The following is an 18857-nucleotide window of genomic DNA, read 5'->3' on the forward strand; positions in this document are numbered from 1 at the left end:
AACGTCATGCGAGCACTGGGCAGGCTGCCTTGACTGATCTCTGCACCCCCAATGAGACCTCTATCCATGGAGGGGGTGGCCGTCCAGGCATATGAGACTTGATTTGAAAGGAGAGAATGCTGTTTCGGGACAGCCTGTAAGAAATTGGGCAGATGAAGCTTAGATAGGTACGGGATGGCTTGAAGATAATATATGATACAAAATGGCGAGAAGCGTGTTGCTCCGCCGTTCACGAAGTATTTAGCGGCTCGTGCGGTCGAGCGTGGGGCGCGACACTTGGGCAGAGGCCCGACAAAACAGCAGCCCACTGTCATTGTGGATGGGTGCGTTCCAAGCTTTGGCGTCCTCCCTATTTTTATAGCCATGACATACGGAACTCGTACAGCATCCGTCGCCTCTAAAACAGTGTACGGTGGGTTAGTGTCTGAATTGAGGACATGGAGACAATCGCCTAGTAGATTACTGGAGCCATACAGTTGGGGTGGCCATGATCTTTGACTACCCTTCGCCAGCCAGCCAACACGAGGAGGTCGCTCGCCGCTATGGGCAAGAAAACTTCGTCTGGCTTCTCTTTGCACTTAATAATTGTACTTCTAGGCCAAGAAGGTGGAGTCTAACGATTCCCGGCTCAACATGATTCCTGGGCGTGACGCCAAAAAGATTGTCGGCAGGCCAAAAGCCAATCGCCACCCTGGCTGGTCAGGTAGTAGCCCTTCTCGAGCCTTGCGACCCTGTGGTCGGGTGGCTCCGGGACACGCGGCCCGTGCCTGGTGGCCAATCTGGGGATGTGTGAAGCGATAATTGGGAGAGTCCGGCGACGCGACGGTACACAATGCTTTTATGCATCTGACCTCCAGGTGTCTAGAAATGGAGGACGAGAGAAGCATTGATTTCAGCAATGAAGAAGAAAGACGATGGTAGTCAAAAACGAATTGATATCATTCATGTTATCTGGGGTCAAGAGTATAATTTCGACGTGTCAGCTCTTGGCATACTGACACGGCAAAGTGCCGGAAAAAGAAGAAAAATCTCAAGACATGATTCAATGTTGAATGGGTGATGCAGTTGTCGGTTGCGATGACGGAAAGTTGCGCTCCCCTCTGCAAGGTTCGAATTTCAAAAACTCTTAAAGAGGGGGGAGTCTCACGGGTTGCAGCTCCGGTGCAGCACCGTCCGTTATCCATGAGCTTCGCATGCATACCTGTATATGGTCCGCCCAGTTGAATTCGTTGAAACGACTTCGCTGGTCAGGCTTGGTCTGTTGAAAATTATGTTCCACCAAGAGAATTGTCCCACTCTCCATCAGGTAGCATCCATGATTTCAATGAAACGTAAAACAAAAATTTCTTATCTCTTCTTGCATCCACGCCTACTAATTTACATTAATGTAACAACGGCCGACCAACTTGTAGCTGGCATTTAGAAGATTACAAGGATATTGCCAAATCTACAGACACTCGCTATGACTTGGATTTTGTACAAACGGGAAATGGAAATCGATCATATCGTATGCTTTTATAATTTAATGGATCTTCTGTAACGGTAATACAAACACAGTACATGACAGCAATACAAAAAGAGGTGCGGTGGCATGCTGATGTGCCGATTGCTTCCATGGACAATATACTTATCCAAATCTTAATCACCATTCAGATCTTTGTTCGGTGCTTTGGGGCTCTGTCCCACGCTAGAAGTTTTGCCTTCAATGGACTCTTCAGCATTGCTTGGCTTACCCTGAAACTAAATGAATTTTTAATCGGAATCAGTAGAATCAAAACGTTATAACACATCTTATGAAGCAATCATATAACCCCAGGTTTTAGGATGGGGTTTATGAGTTCTTTCTGCCCTCAATATTACCTTTTCTGTTACAGTGGGCATTATTTACATTATTAACACGTTATGCGAAGTAAAAGCAAAGGATCAGAATGAATGCATTTCCAATTATACAAATGACGCTAGGAAAGCTATGCGGAGCAATGCTTTACGTTAAATGGCGCACGTTATTTTATTCAAGCAGATCTCTCGGCAAACATGCCCCTAGAAGCATGATACTTCCTTTTGTCCAAATTCTGGGCTAGACATTGCTCTACATGATACTTATTATGTGGTTGCACATTTCCATTATGTACTTTCTATGGGAGCCGTTTTTGCTTTATTTGCAGGATTTTACTATTGGGTGGGTAAAATCTTTGGTCGGAACTCATTTCATTTATTTGTTATAACAAACGAAAAGGGAATCAAGTGATTCTCATGAGTCAAACCATGAAACTACGGTTTATCTATCAAAAGAAATCACTTCAATATAATCATTGTAAAATATGTCAAAGAATTAACACATTCAAAATTATTACAACTGCTTAAGACTTTTCCAGAATGAGTCGAGTTTTACAGAACTTGTTTGACCATCATGTTGGTTGAGATCAAGGATCTCATAACAAGCAGTATCGTCATAAGAAGTATAACAGAATAGCTAAAAGTGAGATTGAGGATAATGAGATATTTTTGATATATGTTAATGTGTTGCATGTGCATGTCCGTGTGCATATATAAAAAATTCTATATGTTCAATCATATAAATTGTAAAGCAACGAAAACTCCTATCTAACTAAGATGCTAAGTTAAAATTTAGAAGCTTCATGGTTAAGACGAGTCTATGATGGGTCAGCACAACAGTCTTTCCTTACTTTCTAGCATGCTTTTGACCTTTTCTTAGACCCGAAGAGGTTGTGCCTATTCCACAAAGATACACGTATAAGTAATCCTTCAGAACAAACAATTTGGCACTAACAAGATGTGCAAAACCTATATTAACCACTCGACAAGCAAAACACCACTTGCCGGACAAACACATGACTGGTTTTCATAAGCATATTGCAACCAATGAAATTTTAAAGGCTGACTTTAAGAAAATTACCTTGTTCTTGTCAAGCCAGCCAAATGGTCTGGAGAGCAGTCCCATTTTCCTGGTGGGTGCATCGTGAGACATCTCTTGATTGGTCCGTGGAGTTCTGCAAAACAAATCACTCAATACAGGTTCTGATAATCATTTTGAGTAAACAGCATGCACACTATGCCTATAGAAAGTGAATTGGCCCATGTTATCACAAACTGTGCACCAAAATGCATTTATGTTTATCTACATTTTAGAGTGTTAGTGGGATAAAAGAACCATGCAATTTAATGAAACATATGAAAGCGGACAGTGTACAACTGTACATGGTAAGGAGAAGAAGATGCCCTGATAACAGTGACTCAATCCAAGAATAGAGTTCATCTTATAGCAGTTACTTGTCAATGACCACGTGCAAAATAAATAGTATCTAATAATAAAAAGATGGAGATACCTTGGAGAATGAGGTTGTTGGGCTTTAACCTGGCCAGACTGGTACTGCAATGTGGCCTCCAGCATCGTTTCTGCCATCACAGCCCTTTTCTCCATTTGTGCAAGTGCAGACATCGCTTCTTCATATTTTTCCTGCATGTGTCAGGTAGAAGCAGGTAAAAACATACAGCTCCTGAAGAATAACACAAAATAAATACATATATTTTGTTCCAGTGCATGTGAAGTTAAAAAAATTGATGGTGCAATCACTCATGATCCTCCTAGGAAGAAAAGCGTAAATAGGCCAGGAAAAGGAACCCTGTGATTACACAATTTGGGAGCAGAGATCATTTGAAGCATATTCTTAATTGAAAACAGAAGATTCACAACTCTTCTACAATTTATGTTATAAACTGCAACTTTTTCAGAAAATACTGAGTGTTCTCCATTTGCATTTGAAAAGAACTCAGAATAAAACATTATCAGTACCTTTGCAATATATACAATTCCTACAAACATAGATAAAACAGACACCATGCTCAAATATGATAAACAATGCCCAATCTCTGATCCATGGTCGGCAGAACCATCCCAAACCGCCCGATTTGGGGCGTCCCGAGCTGTGTCGGCATAGGACCGGGACGGTTCCATCATTGAAACTGAGACCCCATCGCCGGAGGGAGAGAAGCAGAGGAAAAAAGAGGAGGAGAGAAAGAGAACGGGGAGGGACAGAAAGGGAGAGGAAGGAAGAGAGAGGCCGGCCCGGCCGGCCTAGGAGATGCAGAGGCTCCCCGGCCTCTGTTGGCCGGCACCTCTCTTCCTTCCTCTCCCTTTCCCTCCCTCCCCCTCTCTCTCTTTTCCTCTCTCCCATTCTCCCTCTCCCCTGCCTCTACTGTGTCAGTACTAGGCCGGTACGACACGGCGCAGGGCCATACCGACCTGTGCCGCCGGGCAACCGGTATGGGGCCCGATATCGGCACAGCAGACGTTGCTCTGACAAATTATTTAATAAAATGACAGATTCTGACAAATTTACTCTCAAAAAAAAAAAGAAAAAAATCAACCGGAGGAGAAAATTCCTTAGATTGATCTGTCAAGAGGAACAAACTTAAAGGTATTTTGTGACAACAAAGAGCTCGACCAGCTAACAACATGGTAAAAATCAAAAGTGCAAAATAGCAAGACAAGGAGCAGATCTAGAGTTTACACATTCTCAATCCAGTTTGAGGCCCAATGCACATCCTTTTCAATGAAAGTAGGAATTCTGAAGGACACACAAGTCACTGGTCCATACATGTTTATAGAGCCATCTCTTACTACCAGAAGTAAATTAGTAATGTCAAAGGTCAAAAGTTGTAGTGAAAACTGGAACAAATTCTCCTTGTGCGACTTCACTAAAGATGAAACGAAAAAGAAAAAATGAAGTGTGATTGTATAACATTCCTCCATAGCAGCCCCAGCTTTATAACACAATCTTAAAGTCATTATAGTCTCTTGTATATAGAAACTATGATTTTGGAGAACCTTGAAGCAATCATAACACTACAACCCTAATCCGAAGCACGAGTATATTTAATCATACGATTCAATGTGAATGAACTTTCTCCATCCTTTTCAGTGGGGAGAAATAACTTAGTTCCAAAGAAAAATGTCGAAGACCTAAAACCACTAAAATGCACAGCAAATTCAGCAGTGAGAAAGCACCTGAAGCACATGAGCCGCATATTTCTGAGCAGCAGCATCTTGCTCAGCAGAAAAGCGAGCATCTTCTGTCACCTTCTGTTCTTGTTCCATCCTCATCAAGACCTATACTATTTGTGGAAGAGCTTCAATTCATGTATAAAACAATGGTCTCGCACATGAGGGAAAGTGAGAAGGCTAGAGAAATGGATACGATGTAAGAAAAAAGCAGCACCTGAAGCATGGCACGCTCTTGTTCTTGCTTATCTGCAAGAGCCTGCCGCAATTCAGATACCTCCTCCTCCAACTGCTCAACCTGTGAGATCAATTCTTTTTGTTGAAATAGGAATACCAAGCGTGGCAGAGAAAATACAAAAAGATATTTATAAATGTAAATAAAGGTTTAGATACAGTCCAAGTATCAGCTATACCAATCCATAGGTTTCTTGGAAAATTCATGACCAACTGTTGAAAAAGAAGGAAACAAAACTACAAAAAATGGCAACAAATTTGAGGCTTTTCAACGTCAAAAACAAAATTGTGACATTACTCTCACAATTTATGGTTCAGCAATTGGCAAAAGTTGATGTAGCTTGTACTATTCCCTCATTCTTCCTTGTTTCTGAAATGGTTACAACATGGGGCCCTTGTCTTTTGATTTGCAGCTTTGAGGCACTTTTAATATAGATTCTGTGTTAATTACAGAGTGAAGGAAAAACAAGGAGTATGCTAAAGTCATGATTTCATGCTCAATTCTTCCCCTGGTGCCTATTAGAGTATGCCCCTAGAAGCATCTCTGCAGTGGATCCGGTTTTCAAGGGTGGGGGAAGGGGCAATAAGTTGTAGAGCTTTTTCAATGCAAGCAAGTATACCCATTATCAAGCTGATAAATGCAAATCAAATGGAATATTATAATAATATACAGAGGTCCGAAACTAAAAAAAATGAATATATCGAGAGGTGAATCTTTATGATATGTGCTTCTAGCTGTAAATGGAAGAAATTCATCAATGTTCTCTGGTGTGAGGAGCTCCCATCCCTCATCGTAAGATAGAGTTCAAACTTCCTCTTCTTTTTTTGTAGCATCCTGTCACAACCCAGGGCCTTATCCAAAAAGGCTAGCTAAAAGGTGTTATTTGGATTTTTTCACTCTGTATAAGTACCCAAGATCAACCCAGTGTATAGCCGATTTGGATTAAACACAGGCTTGTATAGGTTCTTAGATACTCCTCCCATTTAAGCCATGGTAACCTCGCCAGGCTAAGTGTCCAAATCCATTCAAATCCATACGTAAATATATCAAATCTAATCACAAACATCATGATCAAAGCCCATTGTCAACCCAAATGAACCCTGTTACAGTGTCCCCTAATCTATATGGGCCATGGCCTGGGTCCGCTTTGATAACACTTGTCACAACCAAGGATCTCATTTAAAAAAACTAGCTGAAACGTGTTATTTGGGTTTCTTGGCCCTATATAAGTATCCAAGATTAATCCAGTGCATAGCAGATGATGCGGATTAAACGTGCTCGCGCGAGTCCTCATCCCTTTCATTAGTGTAGATATAATTGAAACATTGAAAAAGCTTGTGAGATCTCTCCTGGCCCAGTGTTCTTTATGTTCACTCTGTTTTTTCCCTCTCTTACACCCTCTCTTACCCTCTCGCATCCATGCTTTCTACGTACCATCCATTCTCCCACTCCTTCTACCATCCCAACCTTCCTAGATGCTCTTTTGTGTGGAAAAGTACACATGCAAGTGAGAGGAGAAACTCAAATATCTTGTACTCTTTCTCAGGCCACATAATTAGCCATACAGTCAAGTTGGTGGCACCCAAGCTTCACTTAGGTCATCACCCTATATCCATAGAAAGATCTACAAGAATGTGACAGTAATTGGAAAACACACACACAGACACAGACACACAGAGAGAGAGAGAGATTTGAAAAGGTTTAAGCAAAAAAATTAAGGTCTGCTGGTCAGTTATAAGTTTAGCAGAAATGACTAATACGTGTCCAAATGATGTATGCAAAGGACATAAATAAATGAAAGAACAAGAACAAAACAACTACTACATGAATTTGGGATGAAGATTAGCAAAATCTTTGCTTATGACTAAATTAGATATTCAAAGATAAAGAGGCCCATAGGCTTCTGTGGTTTCCTGAGAAAATGAAAGAAAGGAAGAATTGTTCATGCAAAGAAACTAAAATCAAAGATAAGAATTTTCTTCTTTGGTTGATACAAGAGAAAGCTGTTGAGCATGCGGTTAGGATATGGGTGTAACTCTGATGCACTTGCCTTCTGTTATTTTCTCTCAATACCCCTACTCAAATTGGAAGAAAATTTTTGAAGAATCTTAGAGAGCCTCATCCCTTAATTTTTTCCTTATATCCCTCCCTAAATTTAATTTTCTCCTTACAGTTCTCTCCCTGAATATATCTTCCATTACCAAACAATGGAAACAAATTATCACCCCCCTCCAAACAAAAGAAAAGGAGGAAAAGGAACTTTTTTGCTCACTCACATCCTCAGCAACCAAGCAGAACCTTCTTGTCATACATAAAAGACATCAAGTCCATTGTCGATTTTAATTAGAAGTTGTTGTTTCTGATACTATTTTAATCTACCAAACTACTAATAGGTTTTTTAGACAATCCATTGTAGACCTGAACTCCAATACAGCTCATGAACCCAGCATAGATGACATACATAAGCACAGAGAAGAAAACTCCTGAACCAAGCAAGAAGCATTTCCATGCAGAAAAAAAGATATATCACATGCCAACCAAAGATTGTCCACATATATGATCATGTAATTTACAAAAAGTGTGGATAGAAAATGATGATAATCACAGTAGTTGCAGAAAAGAATTCTTATTTATAGATGGCTGAAAATATGAGATTATACTGCCATTGGCAACAGAAGCTGTCCTATAAGTATCACTAGAATCTACCTTGGCACTTAAAAGGCGTCTATTATCCTGCTTGACCATCTCCATTAATGCTGTCTCCAACTCCTCGGCTCTGGCGTATAATTGCAACAGCAAATAAAATTTGGATTTTACTGAAGTTAGAGATGACTTGAAATATGGCATTTGGGAAGATAGACCATTATAGTGCTGCAAAAGTGTATGTTTTAGAAATGCAAAAATAAGAGATAAGTGACTGCACAATTGGGTATCAGAACAAAACCTCAACTCACAACGTCAAAAAAGAGTAAATCATGCATGCATTGGTCAATGCGTAGCAGTTAAAAAATCAAGATAAAATTCCACATATTGCTTATTCCATGTAAGCCAAACAAGTAGCACAAAGAACCCTTCATCAAATGGAGAACATTTCCTGAAACATGACATTGCCTACATTTTTCAGTGTCATCCTTGCATATTTAAGCTGGCACATAAAACTGAGTGAACTTTGAATTCAACAAGAGCATAAATATCAACTAAGTCCTCGTGAGATTTTTTATAATCTAATATATAGGAACATAAGATATAACTTCTTTTATTCAAATCTTATGTGGTTGGCTTGATGACTTCAACTTGGGTCACTTGAGTCACTTGGAAGAACCTGAACAGAAAGATTTTCAACAATCAGAAAAATACTCCAAAATGATCCACTAAGCTTGTGGTGCCATTCGCAGTCAAGTATTTCAATGGGGTAATCAAGTTTTGAAAGTGATATTCCGGAGTCTCGTGTCCAGGATCCAACAGATTTGGATTCAGTTACGTCAGAATTAAGTAAAAGAATTAATAAAGCAATGGCTAGGATATTGATTATAATGAAGAAGAGAACATGGCCAAAAATCATAGAAGCAGTGAAGGTGCCAGATGCGATATACCCCAAAACAAATACATGAATATGGGTGAGTTAAAGGCCTATGAGAGGGTCCCATGATCACTCACAGGCTCTGCAACATGAAAAACAGTTGGGTGGTGGCGGCCTCTCTAGCAATCACTTCTTGGATTAAGGGGGGTTGTCAAGAAACAATAACCTAGTGGTTGACACTAGGAATTTTTTGGGTCAAAGTAGTGACAAATACTTAAAAAGAGGGCTGCTAGTCACAGATTGGCTTGCTAAGTGCACCAAGCTCAGTAGGTCATTTGATAGTCAGTGCAGAATTTTCCTAGTGATCTTGTTAAACCACAAAGCTACACGTACTGTGAAGAAGTTGGTGCAATTGCAAGGAACTACAGCATATAAGGTTGGTGTATGAAAAATATAAGTTACTGCAGACTACATGAAAGAATCCACTGACAATGCAGAAGATTCAGTCATGTTAGATAAGTTGGTACATCAAGGTCATGTAAATTTCTTGTTTTCTTTTCATCATCTTTGGAGTGGCAAGTGTGGGAGCCTTCATTCATTGTGGATGCTAGGAGGTGTGAACGGTTGAAAAAGCAGACGTCAAGATTACACTGTTATTTGGCAAATTATCTAATATAATTTCATTTTCCCCTTAAAACCTTTTTCTCACCAATCCAAAAATAAAAAAACATGTAGCAGGCAGGCCCTGCCTTAAAAGCAACTTCTATGCCCCCCTCTTTGACATCTTGCATGAAGATGCCGTATTAGGGATAATACATAAATTCTACTTGACAAGAGGGATCGAAAGAATAATTATGTCAGGACCCAAGGAGCACATGCACTAATTTGGAGAAAAAATAAGGAAAGATCTAAGATTCCCTGCTTTTTAGTGATATAGTTCACAACATTAGACTCACTTGACCGACCTGAATACAGCAAGGACACCAACCTGAGAAGAGCTGATCTTTTCTCCTCCAGCAATTTGCACAACTCAACCTTCAACCATGTCACCTAAATAAAAATTGAACATCCTTCGAATTTCAACATAAGTATGATGAAAATAATGAGAAGGAGAACTGCTCAAGCATTTAGGCCTTTCAAGAATGATTAACCAATAGATGTATTGCATGTTTCCTCATAAGAACACTAATGGTTTCATAATATAAAAGGAAAGCAGATCTATCAATATTATATTTCAGCGTTGAATAAAACGGTAGAACAGTATTTCACATTGATGCTAACAATTAAACTTCCCAATAGGAAAGACATGTCATATTCTTTAGATCTGGAGAATATTGTATTAACTATAAAACAAGTTGTTCATCACTGGCTAATTTCCAAGAGAGAGATCTAAATGTCCATCTGAAAATTCATGGTCCATATTAGCAATGTCAAATAATTGGGAGAAGGTTTGCTGATTAATGTTTATGATGTACACGCTTATTGCACTGTTTGCAAGAACATGGAAGCATGAATGCTTATTTACATAACAGTGATTATCTACATTTAGTTGAAATAATCGGCATGCTCGTAAGCCCAAATATTGGACCTAGTACCTCGACCAAGAAAGTGAAGTATAGAGGCCTCCACTGTCTTCTCCTCCTCAAATATCTACGTCATTGATGCAAAAGATAAAGGAAACTTAAACAATTGTAAATAGGCAGCCTTCCATGTTCAAAAAGATGGGCATAACTCTTCCTTTGTTAGATTTCTTATAAACAATTGCACGCAAGCAGCCGTCGATGTTCCCTGATGCGTCACTGGTGGGGTGTAACTTAATTGGGTAAAACGTCTTAAAACATAAAAAACGAGAATTTTCAAAGCTAAAATCAATTTAATTATCCAATTTTTCTGAACTATAATTGGCAAGATACAATCGAGGAGAAAATTTATACTTAAAATCACGGCTGTTAATATCGATACCAAATCCTGTACCTTTTTCCTATTGAGATGGTTTGATATTTGGTACAATACCAGTACCAACATTATGTACCAAAACCGACAGCTTTCAAAAAATTGAAAAAGCATTGGTACCAACTAGTACAGTCGATACTATACCACCGGTATGCACTGGTAAGGACCGGTATAGACGGGTCCAGCTGGTACATACTGGCATGGCTATTTCGGCATCCTGATATATGTACTAGTGCGATTTTCTTGCTAGAATGGTACAGTACTTGTCCACCATCCTGCTTCTGTGATTTTTGAAATCATGCTTAAAATTTTAAGTATTCAGTATACTGAAGTGTCTTGATGATGAATAATGTATGGAATGATCATCATTCCTTATTTGTTGGTTTGAAGATGCCAGCAAGACAACTGAATATCTAACAGAAATCAAGCAATGGGAGTTATAGCTGGAAATTCTTAGTCACATTTACCACTCTATCACTATTTAGTTGCACTCAACCTACTTTGATGCAGAAACATTGTACTTTCAATTCTTATCTTCTTTTTCATCAATACCTAGGATTTGGACTCTGTTTCTGGTTTGAATTGATTATTGCATTATATTAGTAAAATTACTCTTACTATTTATGTAAGAAACCACCTCAAGGTGATATGCATGTGCCTCTCTGTTCCAAATACAAGAAATGCTTCGATGATTTGACATAGTGTAATGCTCATCAGATACTCAAGTACTCTTCTTTAATGGCAAAATGGAAGAAAACACTAGGGGAGAAATAGATGATGGAGTTATAGGATGTGTTTGATCTCCAAAATAAGGTGTAGGGGCCAAAAACAAGTGAAAAAGCAAAAAGATATTACCAGGTAGGAAGTGGTACCAGGGATAATAAGTTTGCTAGCACTACGATATAGTAGTTGAAAAACACAGCCTTGGATTTCAAAGAAGAAAGCATGTTGGGCACTGTCATAAGTAATACATCTATAGCACCAGTCATCTATATTCTTCCTCGAAAAGAACTAAGAAAGAACTCTGGTTTAACCAATAAATAATTACCTGTTCTTGAAAATCAGGTATGGAATCTGTCTCTGAATCAACTGTTAGACCATTCAAATATCCCTCTATATCTGTGGATCCGGACTTCAAGTTATGCAAATCCCCATTGGTTTGTGTGTCACCTAATGCCTCTGACAAGTTGGTTTCTGTAAGTATTGATCCTCTGTCATGTTTGAAACTATATAACTTAGATGCTAGGCCCTTAGAGTCCTTCCATTCATTAAGTCCTCTAGATCTTTCCTCCATGGCAGCTATAACTGCAGGCCTATGCTTTTTCCTCAACTCGTTCAACATTGTTTCATCTATAGCTTGATAACCCATGCAAGCTGTCAAGACAAGCTGGCTACTGTCAAAGGTAGAGCCAGCAAGGGACTGCAATAATGTAACTGCATCTCCAGCATCTTTTGTAGTCACGACCGCAGGACCTAAAATTGACATGTGATTTTTTTTAAAAAAAAATATATTATATACTACAGTACTAAAGAATGAACAGAATACAAATATTAAAAGGAATATTATTGAATGAGATCATTAGCTAAAATAGGTTTATGCAGTACCATATAATTCCATCAAAGCAAGTGCTGCTCGGAATAACATTACACGATTTCCATCAAACAGAAGCACATCCCATATACGAAGAACTGAAATTATAAACACCATTGCATATCAGAGATATGGATACTATAGCATGAAATTTTGAATTGTACCAAGGAGCAAGTATTTGATGAGTTTCCAAAAGAACAAGAACATATGGCATCATATTCAGTAATTTGTAATCAATGCATTAATGGAATGGTAGTAAGACATTGATAAAACCTGACCACTTTCCCAGGGAAGCATATTCATGAAAATGGAAAGGAACCAAGGTCCTGTGACCCATGCCACCTGCACGCCCAGATAATCCAAATGATGAACTGCAAGACAGTAGAAAATAAGGAATTATTTAACAGGTTTGCCAATGCATGTGAAGTGCATGCATATGAACATACAGCAATACACATATACACAAAATGAAGTACAGACCCAATTTTGGAAATTTCTCACGCACTAGCTCCTCAAAAACAAGCTGGTCCACCTGATGCAAAACAGCATTTGAGTATAAATTAAGATGTGTAATATTAATCATCAGCAATATTATCCCTTGATTGCACCTCCTCAATTTCAGATAGACATGGAAAGGAAAAACTAAAAGTGGTTGCTAAAAAGATCCTAAAACAGAACAATTACCTGAGATTCAATCATTTCCTCAGAATAGTAGCCATCAAAGTAATCATCGATAATACCCAACAGTGTCCTGATGAATTTTGAAATAACTTAGGACAGTACAAGAAATGCAACTAGGAATAGTTACTAGAATAAATATGTTTGATCAAAAAAGTCGACTTTCATCATCAGAAATCATGTAATTTTTCTTGTGCCAGCTCAGAGTCGGAATTAATCATGCAAACCTACCACTTTCTCAAAAATAGTTATGCAAACCTACCAAAATGCATTTTCCTCGGGCATCAGCAACAGTAACAAGCCAGCAAAGAAATTCATAGCCTGCAGGGACAATATGAAGAACATAAGATGCACCTTAGTATTAGAAGGCACAATTCTATCATATAGAGAATAGGGCATATAACTGGAAATTCAATATAGAAACTAATAGTAAGGAATAAAAATTATTAACTCGAAGATAGATTAAAAAAACAGAATACTAACTGGAAAATCAATATGTGGATTCATACTGAATAAGATATATAAAGATTTACCTCTGCAGGGAATATATAATATATTGTAGGGAAAAATAAATCATCAACAATTAGCTTCTTTGGTAATATAATGTTTGCTTCATCTATTTCCCAGCATAACATTGAGTACAATCATCCCACTACATAATTCACCAGATATCTTGCAAGTAAAGTAGGATTGTCTGCATATTTTGGCAAAAAGAAAAAAAGGGGAAAAAACATACGCGTGCTTCGAATTTTATGGAAACTCATAATGATTTTGACTGGTACACCAAAACCACATAAAAATGCTAATCTAAAATAAGCCAAAGCCTCAAATTTTTAAGTAGACAGGATAAAACATGATATTGTCAAGCGCTTTCTCTAGCTCAAGGTCCTTGATGCAGCCCAGACACCAACTAACACAAAAGTCTAAGGATTCCATAAAATATGTGAAAATAAAGTAAACAGTAGCACAATAATCAAATTCTTAGAATCATCTCCTAGAATAAATCACAATACAAAGGCATGTTAACACAAATTGTCTGATAAAGAGATACTTAAAATATGACTTTATTGGACCACTTCTGCTCAAAATAAGCTTTAGACCAGCCCAAACACAAAGGCTCATATTACAGAACAACCAAGCGATGTAAAACCCAAATAAATTAATAGAGCTGGATCTCATCTTACTAGCCGGTGATCACCACCTAGTGTGCCACATGCATCAGTCCAAGCTCACCCTTGAGCTTCTGCTAAGCTTTTGTAATCAATTTCTCAGATCCACAAAGTTACACAAGTTAAAACTTTTTAAACCATTCCATGGTTATAAATAACAGGCAGTGCTTTGTAGTGATTAAACAGCAGAATAAGGAAATTGATTGTCCATCTTCATCATAAAAGGAGGAAAATAAGGAAGCTAGCTTTTGGCTAGTAACATGACCAGGAAAGAAGAAAAAGGATATTCAACCCATTCTAAATGAACTTACTTCCTCAAAAATCTTCAAAATGATGGGATGATTATCTCTTCAGATAAATTGAGGGATCAAATCTCCACTCATATTGTAATTTATTAAGGGCCAGCTGCAAGCAGAGTGTTGAAAAGCGAAGCGAGCCGTGCCAGCACGTTAATGGAAAGCAAAGAAGAGGAAAGAACTTTCATCTCTTCGTGATTTACTACCATGCAGAAAGCAAACAAGGTGAAGGGGAATGATGTAACCAGAATAATATAACCAAGGAAAGAAGTTTCATATGAAAATTGTTTCGAATCTGATAATGAATTATGTGGTTCACAACCCATGGACATGATCAGCATAATGTAATCAAGTAACGAATGACCAAGCCATGCTGGCTTCCTACTCACATTTCTAACACACCTGATGTCCTGTAAATTTGCCATTCCCAAATTTGTTCTTTTAATTAGTCATATCAGCCTTTAATGTTAGTTACGGCATTTTGAACCATGATCAGAACCGGGAATAAGTGCATAAACAAGGTTGAGAGGGAGTGACGGTACCACTCAGATGGATGCCATAATTGCCGATGCGAAGCTTTATAGGTCGTAACAAATCTAGTGAAAGTTCAAGTACGCTAACTACATGCAACTTTTGTGTAGGTGCCAAACACCTGAAGAGACAATCAGAATTTGTTTGATTATGTATAGCTATACCATTAGAAGCAGAATTATAGTATAGCCACACATGGGCATTGATTCAATGTGACTCATGCAAATTGCCAGATTAGAACTATCCCTCCAAATATGCCATGACATATGGGAGTTCAAGCCACACTGAACAACACAATATGAGATGTCCATTACTCCACACCTACATTCAGGTGAGCTCATCACCCTCCTCCCCTACTCTCTCTTTCTCTTTCCTTCACCATCTACATCATCTCCTATTCTTCTTCTTCTTTGTGGGGGGCTGGGGGGCGGGGGGTGGGATGGGGTACATTATTATTCTTCTCTTTCATGTAAGATTGTTCTTCAAACATGGACCTAGCTGAACTACTGACTGTTCTTCAAACATGGACCTAGCTGAACTACTGACTGTTCTTCAAACATGTAAGATTGTTAACCTCAAAATAAGAGTTTGTTTTGTTTGGGGATCTGTAGCTTCCAGAGATCTTCTTGTATTGATCCATCATTTGGCTTATAAAGTACACACATTTGTTTGGCCATAGAATAGAAGGGCTGCTTACAAATGCCAGCTTTTTTCTTTTCCCCTGGTGTATACCTTAATATCCATTTCTATTTATATGCTTTTTCTGTTTAAGCAATTCATTCAGAGTTCCCACTTCAATACCAGGAAGTTTCTTTGCATTACAAGTTACTGATTTCAGAAGTACTGTAGCTTATGTTCATGAATACAAAACAATCAGATGCCTTACAAACTAGTTCTTGTTTTACTCTTATAATAAAAGTCTGATATCTTTGCATACAAAGTTGTATAATAAATTATAGTTAGAATAACAGATCATATCGTTTTTGAGTACTGCAAAGCCTCAAATTTGGATCACACCTCATTATACACATAATGGTTTGTTCATGAGAATACACGCTAGTGATGAAAATTTCTAACAAATCCACACAAAGAAGTGTGAGAATTGCTTCCTCAATTTTAACATGTCCAGCTGTAGGGTAAAAGTTTTGAGGAGATATCTGCCCTTCATTATTCTCTTCGACATAAATGGAAGTTAACGCCATTAAAAAAAAGCAAGAATATTGAGTATCAGATTCCATCAAATGAAAACCTTCATATCTTTGCCCGAGAAAAAAGTCACCAAAATGCATTAAAAAAACAATAATAAGTACTATAGAGTTCAGTCCTAAGCACCTGGCAGTACCCGACTGATGGATTATGGCGAGCATATGCTGTAAGCAAACGCCTTAGTGCATTTCTCCCATCCTCATCTAACGCGGGATGACCTGGAAATGTTCGAGGCAAATCCTGAAAGAGAGCATACAAGTTATGTTGATGAGAATCATTCATTTCATAGCAGTTTCAACAACCCAAGCTTCTATGAAATAACAAAGGCTGGATATTGGACTTCATAATCCTTTAATCTAATGACCTTCTCGATCTGCGTCTTCCATTTCTCAGGTGCACATCCTCCCTGAGGTTTTTTTGGCATTCTAATGGTGTCATTTGGAAGGGAGGCATCAGATTCCTTAATATTATCAGTGTTAGCATCTAGAACTAGCAAGTCGTCATAGTATCCCTCCACCCTGCGTGCCTTCACACCCACAAAAGCTTGCCATAGCTGCGATCAGAGTGGAAGATAGATTGAGAAAAGACAAGCACCAGATTACCGAAGACTAATCATGAGTGCAATAGTACAGTACTGACTGCACCTCTCCTCTGAGAGCCATTGGCACTCCTCCACGAACCAGGAAATTCAGCTCTTCTTTCCAAGGAAAGAAAGGCTCCTGCTTTGCTGCAGAATCGGCATTCTCACCATCACCTGAAGGCGCCTCCTGCTTGACCGCGTTTGATCTGTCCGCATCATAGAACTCTTCCTCAGACTCTCCTTCTTTAGAAGGTCTTGCGACCTCTTCAATTGGTGCCAAGCAGTTCCCACTTCTCCCAGGCTCTTGCTCATCACTGGATGGGCTCTTCCTCTTCTCCACCCGCTGACTCATCAACTGCTCGATGGCAGCGAGAGATGGTCTTATCTGACTCCATGTATGGATTCTATGGAGTTTTGCTTTTTCTTTCTCAACCGGCTCCTTCTCTGCACCAACTTCCTCCGATCCATCACGTTTGTCAATTCCACTCCGGTCGCTGTCATTTCCTGAGACATTTGGTGCTTCCGCACCAAAATCCTGTGCCGATGAGCCGTTGGATGACACTTGGGCAGACTCGGCCAGCCTTTCGAGGAAGTTCTTCCATTGTTCCGATCTCTCTTCTTCTTCCTCCTGGACCATTATGAGTTCAAAAATCTAAGCAATCAGCAACCCGAACCATGATATATTAAATTAAGGAGCACAAAAGAAGAGGAATTAGATCGATTGCCTTGTATATTTTTGCATACTCCCGGTATCTCTGCAAGTGTTGAGGCCGAACCGCGAACCCATAGGCGTCCCTGTTTAGATTTCATACCATCAACCGGTTACCAGGAACGAGTCCCTTATAACTGAAGTTAAGGCTGTAACTCAAGAATCAAGAATCAAGAATCAAGAACCCTATACCTAGACTCAACGTCCATGGAAATACAAATCAATCAAAACACCATAATAGAATTCCGATTAGATCGTCCATCGCACTGGCTTTAGAAGAACGCATTTGCCATCGCAAGTAAAACCCTAGAATCCGTAAAGATCCCTACATCAGCGACAGTACAACTGAATCCCATCTCCTCAAACGTGCGCTCTACTAAAAGTCCTGAGGGTACCGAGGCTATATATGAGAAAGAAATCCAAGATCACAGGCCGCGTCGCCCGAATTACGATTTACGGAATGCCAGGAAAAAAAGAATAATATAGAGATAAGAACGCGAGGAAGGAATGGAGAGGGGAAGAAAAAAGGATTAAGATGTGAGAAAAGAAAAGAAATCCGCGGACATCTCGGCGGGAGAAGGCGTAGAGCAGACGACACGTGGAGAGAAATGGGCGATCACTCACCGCTTGTGCTCCAAAGAGACGACGGGGAGGCTCTTCCTCCGCATGGCTCCGCCCCGCGCGCTCGCCGCGAAGATATCTTGAGATGGCGCTGCTCCTGCCGCTGGCCGCGGCCGCGTCTCGCTCTTAGATTTGCCTGCACTAATTCAAGAACTGTCAGCTTGATGGACAGCGACCTGAAGAGGAAGATCAGAGGGGGAGTTACGTGGAATAAAGGAGGGAGGAATTGGTTACGAGGATAATAAAATTGGGGCGACTCTTGGGAACGGATACTATCTAGACAGTTCACGTTAAAATTAGGTTGTAAGGTCCATCGACGCACACTGCCGGCCGCAAGCGCGGGCAGGCGTGATTTTAGCCCATAAATCCATGACGCTCCAAAGCAAACTGGCTTTGAATCACCGGCTTTCGTTTTTTTTAATCCTGTTCCTGGGGCCTACCAAGCAAAAGGTAATTCTGCTGGCACTAAGACTCTGAATCTGTGACTGAGCAAAGAGAAACTACAAAACTCACCCGTCATCCACGCCGGATGCAATGCTCCTTTGCTGATATAAGACGTTCTCATGGTGAGATTGCTGAGCCTCTGCAACAAAGATCGACCATGACTCATTTAGTGTACCTAGGTTATTGGAATCAATCATTTTAGCTCCTATAATTGATTTGAAAATGATTTGATAAACGTGAAAAAATCAGTAAGTGATGAAGCTTGATTGCTGGTGGCAGTCACTTGTCTTAAATAGCATGT

General features: G+C 39.4%; 1 protein-coding gene across 19 annotated transcripts; it reads right to left on the reverse strand.

Moving 5' to 3' along the window:
• Positions 1–1332: 1332 nt before the first annotated feature.
• On the reverse strand, positions 1333–18636 carry LOC103706635 (uncharacterized). 19 transcript variants are annotated; one of them, XM_088713558.2, is made up of 20 exons: positions 18347–18636; positions 18116–18248; positions 17684–17876; positions 17508–17577; positions 16847–17410; positions 16567–16755; positions 16329–16442; positions 13263–13321; positions 13007–13073; positions 12803–12854; positions 12601–12693; positions 12337–12420; positions 11780–12204; positions 9767–9828; positions 7965–8034; positions 5241–5321; positions 5030–5131; positions 3348–3478; positions 2918–3011; positions 1333–1734 (listed from the first exon to the last, which is right to left on the reverse strand). In XM_088713558.2, the coding sequence occupies exons 3-20, from the start codon at positions 17698–17700 to the stop codon at positions 1639–1641; spliced, it is 2370 nt and encodes a 789-aa protein (XP_088569684.1). In that variant the 5' UTR covers positions 17701–17876; positions 18116–18248; positions 18347–18636; the 3' UTR covers positions 1333–1638. The 19 variants fall into 19 exon arrangements, 16 of the variants coding, with proteins under 16 accessions (XP_088569684.1, XP_088569680.1, XP_088569685.1 ...); XM_088713554.2 differs by having other exon boundaries at positions 1333–1740; positions 18347–18446; XM_088713559.2 differs by having other exon boundaries at positions 18116–18253; positions 18347–18442.
• Between the last annotated feature and the right edge of the window lie 221 nt (positions 18637–18857).

Source organism: Phoenix dactylifera, chromosome 17, assembly GCF_051530095.1.
Source record: "Phoenix dactylifera cultivar Ajwa chromosome 17, Ajwa_hap1_PhDact_Kaust_v1.1, whole genome shotgun sequence".
Lineage (NCBI taxonomy): Eukaryota > Viridiplantae > Streptophyta > Magnoliopsida > Arecales > Arecaceae > Phoenix > Phoenix dactylifera.

Excerpts from the sequence above, each read along its gene's own strand:
- LOC103706635 (XM_088713550.2), bottom strand. The coding sequence starts at position 18,159 with ATGCGGAGGAAGAGCCTCCCCGTCGTCTCTTTGGAGCACAAGCG. Across the intron at positions 17,411-17,507 it reads AGTATGCAAAAATATACAAG|GAGGAAGAAGAAGAGAGATC; the intron begins GCAATCGATCTA and ends ATAATGGTCCAG. Across the intron at positions 5,322-7,964 it reads GACGCCTTTTAAGTGCCAAG|GTTGAGCAGTTGGAGGAGGA; the intron begins GTAGATTCTAGT and ends TTGATCTCACAG.